The 14,714-nt window shown below is 43.6% G+C and overlaps 1 protein-coding gene across 1 annotated transcript in view; it reads left to right on the top strand.

The window, feature by feature from the left end:
- Positions 1-3,699: 3,699 nt before the first annotated feature.
- LOC142920757 (uncharacterized) overlaps positions 3,700-14,714 on the top strand; it is a 46,575-nt gene continuing 35,560 nt past the window's right edge. Inside the window, exons 1-2 of the mRNA XM_076062829.1 lie at positions 3,700-3,714; positions 8,093-9,109. Coding sequence (XP_075918944.1) covers positions 3,700-3,714; positions 8,093-9,109 — 1,032 coding nt within the window. The remainder of the gene's footprint in view (positions 3,715-8,092; positions 9,110-14,714) is intronic.

Raw genomic sequence — 14,714 nt, 5'->3', positions numbered from 1 at the left:
AGTCACAACATTTGCACACGAAGGACGCATCCACGCAAGTACCCCATGCTCCGTTTTGAAGTTTTAAAATGAAACATCTTTGAATTGTGTTGTGTTTTGAATGAGATTATTTTATTTCCTCATTAAAAGCTTGTATCAATTTACATCTGGAAGACTTCATTGAAAAGGACATTTCGTGTGAATTTTCTCTCGTCATTAAGTAGATGGCCTTGCCGGGGGTTCGGACACACACAGTGTACACACACACAGTGTACACACACAATGTACACACACAGTGTACACACACAGTGTACACACAGTGTGCACACAAAGTGTACACAATGTACACACAGTGCACACACAGTGTACCCTCTTTGTGCAGAGTGTACACACACTGTACACACAGTGTATACACAATGTACACACACACAGTGACACACAGTGTACACACAGTGTACACACACACAGTGTATACACATAGTGTACACACAGGGTACACACACTGTATATACACACACACAGTGACACACACACAGTGACACAGTGACAACAACAACCGCCATTCGCCACTAAGTGACGGTGACGTCACCACGACGCTTGTGCCAGGCACAGTGACACACAAAGACAAAGATCCCCCGTGTAGCCTTAACAGACCGTAGGGGCAAGTGCTGTTAGTGAGCACCTATGAAGGCCGGAACGGTACACGAGGGGGTGGGTGGCCAGCACCACGCCCGACCGCCTTTGTCTCCCTAGTGGCGATATTTACACACCGCACCAGGTACTCAGTGACACAGCGACACGCAGTGACACAGTGTATACACATAGTGTACACACGCACACAGTGTATACACAGTGTATGTCCACATTGTTGCTGAGCTCCCATACCCAAGGGAGGGAGCAATGGAAAATTAATCTAAATAAACTTAAACTCCAACTCTGTGACGTCACCACTCAGCATTACCTCATCGGCATGAAACGCCAGGGTGAGGTGTACCTCGCTAGTGACGTCATGTCACCAAGGTATTCATCCCTCCCCTGTCCACCGCGCTCTTCAGCGTGACGTCACCTCCGCTTGGATCACTGGCGATATCGTTCCAGTGGCAATCCTTATTTGGGCAAAGCTACGCCCAGTGACTGGTGGCGCATTAACATAATGTGCCCGTTAAAGCCGTCGCGAGTTTATTGCGACGGGTTCAGCGCCCACGCCCCCATCCCTCGAAATATGGGCCGGCGTCATTAACATAATTTATTCAGTTAGAGAGCCGCTCGTGGGAGGGAAGTGACGTCATACTACTTCCTGCTGTCGCGAGGTAACAGGAAGCTGCCGTGTGCGCGCTTGCACTGAAATCCGAGGTGAGAAATTCTCATCGTTGTGGTGGTGGTGGTTGTTGTTGTGGTGGTGGTTGTTGTTGTTTACCAAGGTAGAGCCTCTCTCTCGTAGGGATGTCAGTTGAGTAGCAGCGAGCATGGGAATCGATGTCCAGGTTGGAACTTTACAACGCAGGGCCTAGCCACGCGGGGCCTTGCCTCCTGCCCTCGCCTGATTGCATTCACTTTAATTATCTCGCTTAAGTTTAATTTGTCTTCACCCGGCTCGCCACTTTGTAACTTTGTTTTATTGTCAATATTCACGCAGTTTTTATTTTCTTTTGTTTTCACCAGGCCAAGCCCGCTTGAGCTGCTATACCGCTCTTGTTATCAGAAGCGACCTGCCCACAACAACACAAGGTGAGGCTTTGTCAACGTGTGTGAATGTTTTGACTTTAAACTTTGGTGACTGCAGGAATGAATTTTCTTGGTTATTTCGGTAAAGTCACGTAGATATGAAATAAAATAAAAATAGCAATCAAATTAAATGAAAAATATCTTTTTTAAATAAAGCAAAAAACCCACGACGTTTCGATCGCAACACAAGTGGTCTTTATCTTATTAAATTTAATCTGTTATTTTTATTTTCTATCTATGTGACTTTTCTGAAAGAACCAACAATACGTGCGTCAATGTATCTATCGGTCAAAGACGCTAAGCTCGTGCTGCTGTTGACTCTGAATGTGTGGAGGGGAACACCTTCACCACGGGGAGAGAGACAGAGACACGGATAGCCTCGGCTATGTTGATTGATCCTCGATTCATTACTTGGTGGAGTGAGGAAGAATTAATGCTGAGCAGATGAAGGTGGCCAGGCATTGTTCTGGTCACACCACCACCTGTTTACTCATGGCAGTGTGTGACAGTGTCAAGTTTGTGTTTGCAGTAACGTCTATTAACTCTGTTGAACACGGAGGTTGTATCAAAAAAATTGTTTATTTTTGTTTTCATCTGGAACTCTTTATAAGAATGGAAACAGGAGGTGAACACACCACACACATGCAGCTGAAGTCAGAACTGTTCATCCCAGCATTCAAGGACATCCGAGCCTGGATTCACACCTCTAAGTTGCGATTGAACGTTAATTTATGCATTTCTGCATAACACAAATAGTATTGTTTTCAACACCCTTTGCTATGTCAGCTGAATTTAGCTTTCATAAATATTCCTTTTGTAGTCAGACAGCCGAAATTGTGTGCTTAGAGTTTTGAGTTAACATTCATCTGGAAGATATGAGGGCTTCCAGGCATATTAATGACATTTTCCCTCTCATTGTGTGCCATAGCAGCCCGTGGAGAGAAACCCTTCAGGTGCACTCTGTGCGTGAAGGCGTTTGCAGATTCATCAAATCTGATGAATTTGGGAAACTTTTTCACTACATCATGAATATATTAATAAGTATAGACGTGTAAGTCACGTGTGCATTCCTCTGTGCCTGACGTGTAGATGGTGTGGATATTCTTTTTTTCTGTCTGCAGCTGACGCTTCTTCTGCAGAATTGGTCTGATGGAGCAAAGGCACTCAGCGCAGCTCGGTACGACAAGTCAACAATGCGACCAGCGTGCATACAGCACGGACCGGACTGGAAATTTGACACGGCACCAGAGAACTCGCACAGGAGAGAAACCCTTCAAATGTACTGTGTGTAACAAGGCATTTGCATGGCCATCAGTTTTTAAGAACCACCAGAGAACACACACGGGAGAGAAACCCTTCAAGTGCAGTGTTTGTGGGAAGGCATTTTCAGATTTATCTACTCTTAGAAAACACCAGAGAATACACACGGGAGAGAAACCCTTCAAGTGCAGTGTGTGCGGGATGGCGGTTACACGGTCATTTGCTCTTAAAAAACACCAGAGAACACACACAGGAGAGAAACCCTTCAAGTGCAGTGTGTGCGTGAAGGCATTTGCACAGTCATCTGATCTTGTAAAACACCAGAGAACACAACACACACGGGAGAGAAACCCTTCAGGTGCACGATGTGCGGGATGGCGTTTACACAGTCATATAATCTCGTATTACACCAGAGAACACACACGGGAGAGAAACCCTTCAAGTGCAGTGTTTGTGGGAAGGCATTTTCACGGTCATCTGCTCTTAAAAAACACCAGAGAACACACACAGAAGAGAAACCCTTCAAGTGCAGTGTGTGTGGGAAGACAGTTTCAGATTCATCTGGTTTTAAAACACCAGAGAACACATACAGAAGAGAAATCCTTCTTGTGCAGTGTGTGTGGGAAGGCATTTGCACGTTCATCAAATCTTCAAGTACACCAGAGAACACAGAAGCATCAGAAGATCCACAAGGAGTGGAGTCTGAAATCAGCTTGTGAAAGTCAAAGTGCCGCAATGAACCCATCCCTCGTGAATCACGAACCGGACGAATATCCCAGCTTGGACACTTTTAAAGGTATCGAGGTGAAATATGAAGAGGTGAAGGTGAAATGTGAAGAAGTGATGGTGAAGAGGGAAGAAGTGATGAGCGAAGAAGTGAAGGTAAAATGTGAAGATGAAGATTCAACTCCAAAATGGGACCTTCACATCGTAAAGCAGGAGGAGAATTCTGACTGAGGCAGAGCGAGGCAACTCCCAGCAGTTTGTGGAAGTGGAGGTGTGGGTGGACTTCCTAGACAATACAAAGTCAAGTGGAGACCCGGTAGATGTGTAAGCCAGAGACGATGTCGCTACAATAGATGCACCTTTGTCACAGGCCTTTAATGACAAGAACGTGAAGTTGGACACTCAGTTCCTAGGTTCAACCTGCAGAGTAAGAGCGGCCAGTCTTTGTGGGCCCGTGGGTTGGGTAGATCTCTCACCAGGAGCGAGAGACAATAAGCCCCCAAGCATTCACTATGTTATAATAATTGCAGTTACACGGTGCTTGCTTAACCGCCTCAGCAACTCGGAGTTTTGTATCTCGTCTGAAGCACTCGAAGAGCATCCCCAAGTAGCAGCTGCACCTGTGTGGCACAAGGTGGTGGTCCTACACCAGCCTGCATGTGGACAAGAGCCTGTCAGGGGGCGATGATTGATGCGTAATTTCAGTTGTGTAGTTTGTAGGTAATCTTGATTCATAGCTTTCCTGACTGCAGGAATCCACACTCTTGAGTTATTTCGGTAAAGTCACCACGTGGGTAGAAACATAACAGATGACGGCGTTTAGATCACAACACGAGCAATCGTCATCAGGTGGGACAACCACAGCAAGAGAAACTGCTGAAGTAGTAGGCGCCTACTCCAGCAGTTTCCTCTTATTGCTGCTGTGCTTGTCCCACCTGATGACGATTGCTTGTGTTGCCATCGAAACGCCGTGATCTATTATTTGTAGCGTAATGTTTAGAATTTGATACATTTTGACCCAGACGCCAGCATGCAACGGCCTACTCGTTTTGAATGACACAACAATAGTACGTTGTACATACACGGTTAAGAAGACAGTGCGTATTTGTAAAATAACTTCTTGTTAATACGATGTAACGTGATGCAGTCAATTTCGCTGCAGTAATTAAATGTTGCTAATATGCCCGTCAATGATTTATAATGAATACTTGTCTGATTGTGCATTTAACATTTTATCTGAGGGTCACACATTGAATAAGTGATGTTAGGACAAAGTGTGTGTGTGTTTGGAAGTAACCTGTACAGAGGACTCAGGTGAGACCCGTTGTTCTTGTGATACAGGTCAAAGGGTACTTTCGTGTTTCACGAAGCGTCTGCCTCTGGAGCAACTCATTATCTTTGAAATAGGGAGCACGCTCGGATCATTCACCAGTTACAAGGCATACCACTTGAAAGTTACACGTATAGGAGGAGGTACATTCTCTACAACACGAATTGTAGTTTTGTCTTACGTGTTGACGTAGATTTTGTCTAACTGGGACTAGAAATGCTCCTTGCTGATTCACGTCTGGATGTTCGTTACCTATCTGTTGAAGCAAACCCCACTGCTGTTGTTGAGACGCTGTGCACCAATAAGGGTCCAACACATTTACGGCCTTCAGGCCAGGAAAGTCACAACATTTGCACACGAAGGACGCATTCACGCAAGTACTCCATGCTCCGTTTTGAAGTTTTAAAATGAAACATCTTTGAATTGTGTTGTGTTTTGCATTAGATGATTTTATTTCTTCATTAAAAGCTTGTATCAATTTACATCTGGAAGACTTCATTGAAAAGGACATTTCGCGTGAATTTTCTCTCGTCATTAAGCAGATGGCCTTGCCGGGGGTTCGGTTCAATGCGGACACAAACAGTGTACACACACACAGTGTACATACAGTGTACACACACAATGTACACACACACAGTGTACACACAGTGTACACCCACAATGTACACACAGTGTACACACACACTGTACAAACAGTGTACACAGTGTACACACTGTACACAGTGTACACACACAGTGTACACACACAGTACACACACACATGTACACACAGTGTACACAAACAGTGTACACACACAGTATACACAGTGTATACACACAGTGTACACACAGTGTATATACACAGTGTACACACAATGTACACACACATTGAACACACAGTGTATACACAGTGTACACAAATAGTACACACAGTGTACACACAGTGTACATATAGTATATACACAGTGTACACACACAGAGTACACACACAGTATATACACACAGTGTACACACACAGTGACACAGCGACACAGTGACACAGTGTATACACATAGTGTACACACACACAGTGTACACACACACAGTGTATACACAATAATGTCCACGTTGTTGTTGAGCTCACACACCCAATCTAAATCAACTTAAACTCCAACTCTGTGACGTCACCACTCTGCATTACCTCATCGGTGTGAAACGCCAGGGTGAGGTGTACCTCGTTAGTGACGTCATGTCACCAGGTTATTCAGCCCTCCCCCGTCCACCGCGCACTTGAGCGTGACGTCACCTCCGCTCAGGTCACTGCCGATATCGTTCCAGTGGCAATCCTTATTTGGGCACAGCTGCGCCCAGTGACTGGTGGCTCATTAACATAATGTGTCCGTTAAAGCCGTCGCGAGTTTATTGCGACAGGTTCAGCGCCCACGCCCCCATCTCTCGACATATGGGCCGGCCTCATTAACATAATTTATACAGTAACAGCCGCTCTTGGGAGGGAAGTGACGTCATACTAGTTCCTGCAGTTGCGAGGCAACAGGAAGCTGCCGTGTGCGCGCTTGCACTGAAATCCGAGGTGAGAAATTCTCATCGTTGTGGTGGTTGTTGTTGTTTACCAAGGTAGAGCCTCTCTCTCGTAGGGATGTCAGTTGAGTAGCAGCGAGCATGGGAATCGATGTCCAGGTTGGAACTTTACAGCGCGGGGCCTAGCCACGCGGGGCCTTGCCTCCTGCCCTCGCCTGATTGCATTCACTTTAATTATCTCGCTTAAGTTTAATTTGTCTTCACCCGGCTCGCCACTTTGTAACTTTGTTTTATTGTAAATATTCACGCAGTTTTTATTTTCTTTTGTTAGCAGGCCAAGCCCGCTTGAGCTGCTATACCGCTCTTGTTATCAGAAGCGACCTGCCCACAACAACACAAGGTGAGGCTTTGTCAACGTGTGTGAATGTTTTGACTTAAAACTTTGGTGACTGCAGGAATTAATATTTTTGGTTCTTTCGGTAAAGTCACATAGATAGAAAATTAAATGAAAATAACAGATTATAAATTAAATGAAAAATAAAAAAATTGAAAATAAAGCAAAAAACCCACGACGTTTCGATCGCAACACAAGTGGTCTTTATCTTATTGAATTTAATCTGTTATTTTTATTTTCTATCTACGTGACTTTACTGAAAGAACCAACAATACGTGTGTTAATGTATCTATCGGTCAAAGACGCTAAGCGCGTGCCGCTGTTGACTCTGAATGTGTGGAGGGGAACACCTTCACCACGGGGAGAGAGAGAGACAGAGACACTGATAGCCTCGGCTATGTTGATTGATCCTCGATTCATTACTTGGTGGAGTGAGGAAGAATTAATGTTGAGCAGATGAAGGTGGCCAGGCATGGTGCTGGTCACACCGCCACCTGTTTACTCATGGCAGTGTGTGACAGTGTCAAGTTTGTGTTTGCAGTAAAGTCTATTAACTCTATTGAACACGGAGGTTATATCAAAACAATAGTTTATTTTTGTTTTCCGCTGGAACTCTTTATAAGAATGGAAACAGGAGGTGAATACAGCACACACATGCAGCTGAAGTCGGAACTGTTCATCCCCAGCATTCAAGGACATATGAGCCTGAATTCACACCTGAGTTGCAATTGAACGTTAATTAATGCATTTTTGCACAACAGAAATAGTATTTTTTCAACACCCTTTGCTATGTCAGCCGAATTTAGCTTTCATAAATATTCCTTTGTAGTCAGACAGCCGAAATTGTGTGCTCGGAGTTTTGGGTTAACATTCATTTTGCAGATATGAGGGCTTCCAGGCATATTTATGACATTTCCCCTCTCGTGATGAATTTGGGAAACGTTTTCACTACATCATGAATATAGTAATAAGTATAGACGTGTAAGTCACTGTGTATATATGCATTCCTCTGTGCCTCGAAACTGATATTCTTATTTTCTGTCTACAGCTGACGCTTCCTCTGACGCTTCCTATGCAGAATTGGTTTCATGGAGCAAAGGCAGCAGCTCCGTACGACAAGTCAACAATGAAACCAGCGTGCATACAGCACGGACCGGACTGGAAACTAAACACGGCAACAGAGAACTCAAACAGGAGAGAAACCCTTCAAATGTACTGTGTGTGGGAAGGCATTTGCATGGTCATCAGTTCTTGAGACCCACCAGAGAACACACACAGGAGAGAAACCCTTCAAGTGCACTGTGTGTGGGAAGGCATTTTCATGGTCATCTACTCTTAAAACACACCAGAGAACACACACAGGAGAGAAACCCTTCAGGTGCAGTGTGTGTGGGAAGACATTTTCAGATTCATCTACTCTTAAAACACACCAGAGAACACATACGGGAGAGAAACCCTTCAAGTGCAGTGTGTGTGGGAAGACATTTTCAGATTCATCTACTCTTAAAACACACCAGAGAACACACACGGGAGAGAAACCCTTCAAGTGCACTGTGTGCGGGAAGGCGTTTGCACAGTCACCACATCTTAAAGTACACCAGAGAACACACACGGGAGAGAAACCCTTCAAGTGCAGTGTGTGTGGGAAGACATTTTCAGATTCATGTAATCTTGTAACACACCAGAGAACACACACGGGAGAGAAACCATTCAGGTGCACGATGTGCGGGATGGCGTTTACACAGTCAGGTAATCTTGTAACACACCAGAGAACACACACGGGAGAGAAACCCTTCAAGTGCAGTGTGTGCGTGAAGGCGTTTGCACATTCATCTGATCTTGTAAAACACCAGAGAACACACACAGGAGAGAAACCCTTCAGGTGCACTCTGTGCAGGAAGCCGTTTGCAGATTCATCAAATCTTCGAAAACACCAGAGAACACAAAAGCATCGGAAGATCCACAAGGAGCGGAGTCGGAGTATGAAATCAGCTTGTGAAAGTCAAAGTGCCGCAATGAGCCCATCCCTCATGAAACAAGAACCGGAAGAAAATCCCAGCTTGGACACTTTTAAAGGTATCGAGGTGAAATATGAAGAGGTGAAGGTGAAATGTGAAGAAGTGATGAGCGAAGAAGTGAAGGTAAAATGTGAAGATGAAGATTCAACTCCAAAATGGGACCTTCACATCGTGAAGCAGGAGGAGAATTCTGACTGAGTCAGAGTGAGGCAACTCCCAGCAGTTTGTGGAAGTGGAGGTGTGGGTGGACTTGCTCCTAGACAATACAAAGTCAAGTGGAGACCCGGTAGATGTGTAAGCCCGAGACGATGTCGCTACAATAGATACACCTTTGTCACAGGCCTTTAATGACAAGAACGTGAAGTTGAACATCAGTTTCTAGGTTCATCCTGCAGAGTAAGAGCGGCCAGTCTTTGTGGGCCCGTGGGTTGGGTAGATCTCTAACCAGGAGCAAGAGCGAATAAGCTCCCAAGCATTCACTGTTATCAGAATAATTGCTTTTACATGGTGCTTGCTTAATCGTATCAGCAACTCGGAGTTTTGTATCTCATCTCAAACGCTCGAAGAGCATCCCCAAGTAGCAGCTGCCCCTGTGTGGTACAAGGTGGTGGCCCTGCACCGGCCTGCATGTGGACAAGAGCCTGTCATCTTCTTTGGTTCTTTCGGTAAAGTCACGTAGAATGAGAATAAAATAATAAAATAAAACAATAAAATAACACAAAAAATTATCACGACGTTTCGGCCACAACACAAGTGGCCTTCAGGTGAAAGGAACAAACCTGTCGGGACGACAGAGCTGCAATGAACGCTGCTAAGATTCTACGTGACTTTACCGAAAGAACCAAAGAAGATGAATCCTTGCAGTCACGAAAGCTTTAAATCGAAAAAAAGAGCCTCTTTGGTTCTTTCGGTAAAGTCACGTAGAATGAGAATAAAATAATAAATTGATAAAATAAAATAGCGGCCTTCATGAAGGCCGCTTGTGTTGTGGCCGAAACGTCGTGAGAATATTATTGTGTTATTTTATTTTATCAATTTATTATTTTATTCTCATTCTACGTGACTTTACCGAAAGAACCAAAGAAGATGAATCATTGCAGTCACGAAAGCTTTAAATCGAAAAAAGAGCCTGTCAATAGGGGGCGATGATTGATGCGTCATCTCAGTTGTGTAGTTTGTACGTAATGTTTAGAATTTGCTACATTTTCACTCAGACGCCAGCATGCAATGGCCTACTCGTTTTGAATGACACAATAGTATGTTTTACATACACTGTGAAGCAGACTGTGCAACTTTTTTTTAAAAGCTTCTTGTTAATACGATGTAACGTGATGCAGTATATTTCACTGCAGTAATCCAATTTTTCTTTTGTTCTTTCGGTAAAGTCATGTAGAATGAGAATAAAATAATAAATTGATAAAATAAAATAACACAATAATATTCTCACGACGTTTCGGCCACAACACAAGCGGCCTTCATCAGGTGAAGGGACGAGACTGGTAGGACAGCGCTGGAGTGAAAGAGCCACGTTCAGATCACGACCTTTAAGCTGTGTGAGAGGAAACAAAGCGCCTTGACAAAAGAATTCGAATATAATTTAGCATTGAAATGGCTGAGTGATTAGCTTGTGACTGGTCACAGAAATAGCTGTTAAAAGTTAAAGCATACACATCTGCAGAGGCACCCCTTGACAATGGAATTAGCATAAAATTTAGCATTGAAATAGCTAAGTTAAAGCATACACATCCGCAGAGGCACCCTTGACAAAGGAATTAGCATAGAATTTAGCATTGAAATAGCTGAGTGATTAGCTTGTAACTGGTCACAGAAATAGCTACGTTGAAGTCAGAGCATACACATTCACCGAGGCACTTAGTACAAATCAAACAGGAGAATTTAGCATTGAAATAACTAAGCGAATTTAGCATTGAAATAACTGAGTGATTAGCTAGTGACTGGTCACAGAAATTACTATGTTGAAGTCAAGGCCTACACATCTGAGCTATTCACAGTACTATATAGTGAACCAATGAAAAACTAAAATATAAATGACCTTAATGTTATCAATAAACTCTATATTCTCCAATCAGCTAAGCTACCAACAATAAGTCGTTATATATCACAATGCTATATGGCGAAAAAAATGGGTGGATTCTTACCCTCAACTTTAGCACCACGGATAGCTACGGGCCCCGTTCAGACGGACGAGTTCATCCATGGTCGGAACAGAGGAGGGGGAGAGAGACAGCTGCGAGGCGCTATTATACTCCATGTTGTAAACCATACCATTAACCGTGGTGTGAGAGGTATTAAGAGTCAATGCTGGCGAAAGAGCTGCGGTCTGAAGGTCATCGTAAAATACAATTAATTAAGAACAGAAATGGTTTACAACATGGAGTATAATAGCGCCTCGCAGTTGTCTCTCTCCCCCTCCTCTGTTCCGACCATGGATGAACTCGTCCGTCTGAACGGGGCCCGTAGCTATCCGTGGTGCTAAAGTTGAGGGTAAGAATCCACCCATTTTTTTCGCCATATAGCATTGTGATATATAACAACTTATTGTTGGTAGCTTAGCTGATTGGAGAATATAGAGTTTATTGATAACATTAAGGTAATTTATATTTTAGTTTTTTATTGGTTCACTATATAGTACTGTGAATAGCTCATGTGTAGGCCTTGACTTCAACATAGTCATTTCTGTGACCAGTCACTAGCTAATCACTCAGTTATTTCAATGCTAAATTGGCCTAGTTATTTCAATGCTAAATTCTGTTTGATTTGTACTAAGTGCCTCGGTGAATGTGTATGCTCTGACTTTAACATAGCTATTTCTGTGACCAGTCACAAGCTAATCACTCAGCTATTTCAATGCTAAATTCCATGCTAATTCCTTTGTCAAGGGTGCCTCTGCGGATGTGTATGCTTTAACTTAGCTATTTCAATGCAAAATTTTATGCTAATTCCATTGTCAAGGGGTGCCTCTGCGGATGTGTATGCTTTAACTTTTAACATAGCTATTTCTGTGACCTGTCACAAGCTAATCACTCAGCCATTTCAATGCTAAATTATATGCTAATTCCTTTGACAAGGCGCTTTGTTTCCTCTCACACAGCTTAAAGGTCGTGATCTGAACATGGCTCTTTCACTCCTGCGCTGTCCTACCAGACAGTCTCGTCCCTTCACCTGATGAAGGCCGCTTGTGTTGTGGCCGAAACGTCGTGAGAATATTATTGTATTATTTTATTTTATCAATTTATTATTTTATTCTCATTCTACATGACTTTACCGAAAGAACCAAAGAAGATGAATCATTGCAGTCACGAAAGCTTTAAATCGAAATTTAATCCAATTTTGTTAATATGCCTGTCAATAATTTAGAATTAATACTTGTCTGGTTTTGTGCATACTTCTAACATTTGATCTGTAAGGGTCAAACATTGAACAAGTGATGTTAGGACAAAGTGTGTGTGTGTGTGTGTATTTGAAAGTAACCTGTACAGAGAACTCAGGTGAGACCCGTTGTTCTTGTGATACAGGTCAAACGGTGTTTTTGTGTTCCATGAAGCATCTGGAGCAACTCATTGTCTTTGAAATAGGGAGCACGCTCGGATCATTCATCAGTTACAAGGCATACCACTTGAAAGTTACACGTATAGGAGGAGGTACATTCTATACAACACGAATTGTAGTTTTGTCTTACGTGTTGACGTAGATTTTGTCTAACAAGGACTAGAAATGCTCCTTGCTGATTCACGTCTGGATGTTCGTAACCATCGGTTGAAGCAAACCCCACTGCTGTTGTTGAGTCGCTGTGCACCAATAAGGGTCCAACACATTGATGGCCCTCAGGCCAGGAAAGTCACAACATTTGCACACGAAGGACGCATTCACGCAAGTACCCCATGCTCCGTTTTGAAGTTTTAAAATGAAACATCTTTGAATTGTGTTGTGTTTTGAGTTAGATGATTTTATTTCTTCATTAAAAGCTTATATCAATTTACATCTGGAAGACTTCATTGAAAAGGACATTTCGTGTGAATTTTCTCTCGTCATTAAGTAGATGGTTCGGTTCAATGCGGACACAAACAGTGTACACACACACACAATGTACACACACAGTGTACACACACACAGTGTACACACACAGTGTACACACACAATGTACACACACAGTGTACACACACACAGTGCACACACACAGTGTATACACACAGTGTACACACACAGTGTACACACATACACACAGTGTACACACACAGTGTACACACACAGCATACACAGTGTATACACACAGTGTACACACAATGTACACACACATTGTACACACACAGTGTATACACAGTGTACACACATAGTGTACACACACAGTGTACACACAGTGTACACACACACAGTGTATACACAATAATGTCCACGTTGTTGCTGAGCTCACACACCCAAGGGAGGGAGCAATGGAAAATGAATCTAAATCAACTTAAACTCCAACTCTGTAACGTCACCACTCTTAATTACCTCATCGGCGTGAAACGCCAGGGTGAGGTGTACCTCGCTAGTGACGTTATGTCACCAAGGTATTCACCCCTCCCCCCGTCCACCGCGCTCTTGAGCGTGACGTCACCTCCGATCGGGTTACCGCCGATATCGGTCCAGTGGCAATCCTTATTTGGGCAAAGCTACGCCCAGTGACCGGTGGCTCATTAACATAATGTGACCGTTAAAGCCGTCGCGAGTTTGTTGCGACGGGTTCAGCGCCCACGCCCCCGTCCCTCTACGTGTGGGCCGGCCTGATTAACATAATTTATTCAGTTAGAGAGCTGCTCGTGGAAGGGCACTGACGTCATGCTACTTCCTGCTGTCGCAAGGTAACAGGAAGCTGCCGTGTGCGCGCTTGCACTGAAATCCGAGGTGAGAAATTCTCATCGTTGTGGTGGTGGTGGTCGCGGTGGTGGTTGTTGTTGTTGTTTACCAAGGTAGAGCCTCTCTCTCTCGTAGGGATGTCAGTTGAGTAGCAGCGAGCATGGGAATCGATGTCCAGGTTGGAACTTTACAACGCGGGGCCTAGCCACGCGGGGCCTTGCCTCCTGCCCTCGCCTGATTGCGTTCACTTTAATTATCTCGCTTAAGTTTAATTTGTCTTCACCCGGCTCGCCACTTTGTAACTTTGTTTTATTGTAAATATTCACGCAGTTTTTATTTTCTTTTGTTACCAGGCCAAGCCCGCTTGAGCTGCTATACCGCTCTTGTTATCAGAAGCGACCTGCCCACAACAACACAAGGTGAGGCTTTGTCAACGTGTGTGAATGTTTTGACTTAAAACTTTGGTGACTGCAGGAATTAATATTCTTGGTTCTTTCGGTAAAGTCACGTAGATGGAAAATAAAATTAAAATAACAGATAATAATTTTTCTTTCTTTAAATGAAGCAAAACACCCCACAACGTTTCTATGGCAACATTAATGTTGAAGATGCGAGGGCTTACAGGAATATTTATGACATTTGCCCTCTCATTGCGTGCCATGACAGTGCTGTTTGCACAGTCACACATAGTCACTGTAAGATGTTTTTCTTGGTCGTGTTTTTGTTTTTTTGCTTGTTGTGGTTGCACCCGATTCAAGAGCCGAATGGCTCACGGGACTATTCCAAAATAAATAAAACTGAAAATCTAACAACTGAAACCGCGTGATGAATTTGGGAAAGCTTTTTCACTGCATCTCCAAATATATATAAAAGGCAAAGTTGTGATTGTGTCTCTTCAAAATGTTTAGCGTACTTCCCGACATGCAAC

Source organism: Petromyzon marinus, unplaced genomic scaffold (genome assembly GCF_048934315.1).
Source record: "Petromyzon marinus isolate PM22_M1 ecotype Great Lakes invasive population unplaced genomic scaffold, UKy_Petmar_22M1.pri1.0 PM_G_Scaffold_74, whole genome shotgun sequence".
NCBI classification, from domain to species: domain Eukaryota; kingdom Metazoa; phylum Chordata; class Hyperoartia; order Petromyzontiformes; family Petromyzontidae; genus Petromyzon; species Petromyzon marinus.
Note: the sequence above shows the minus strand (reverse complement) of the source record. Positions and strands in the feature narration are given on the sequence as shown.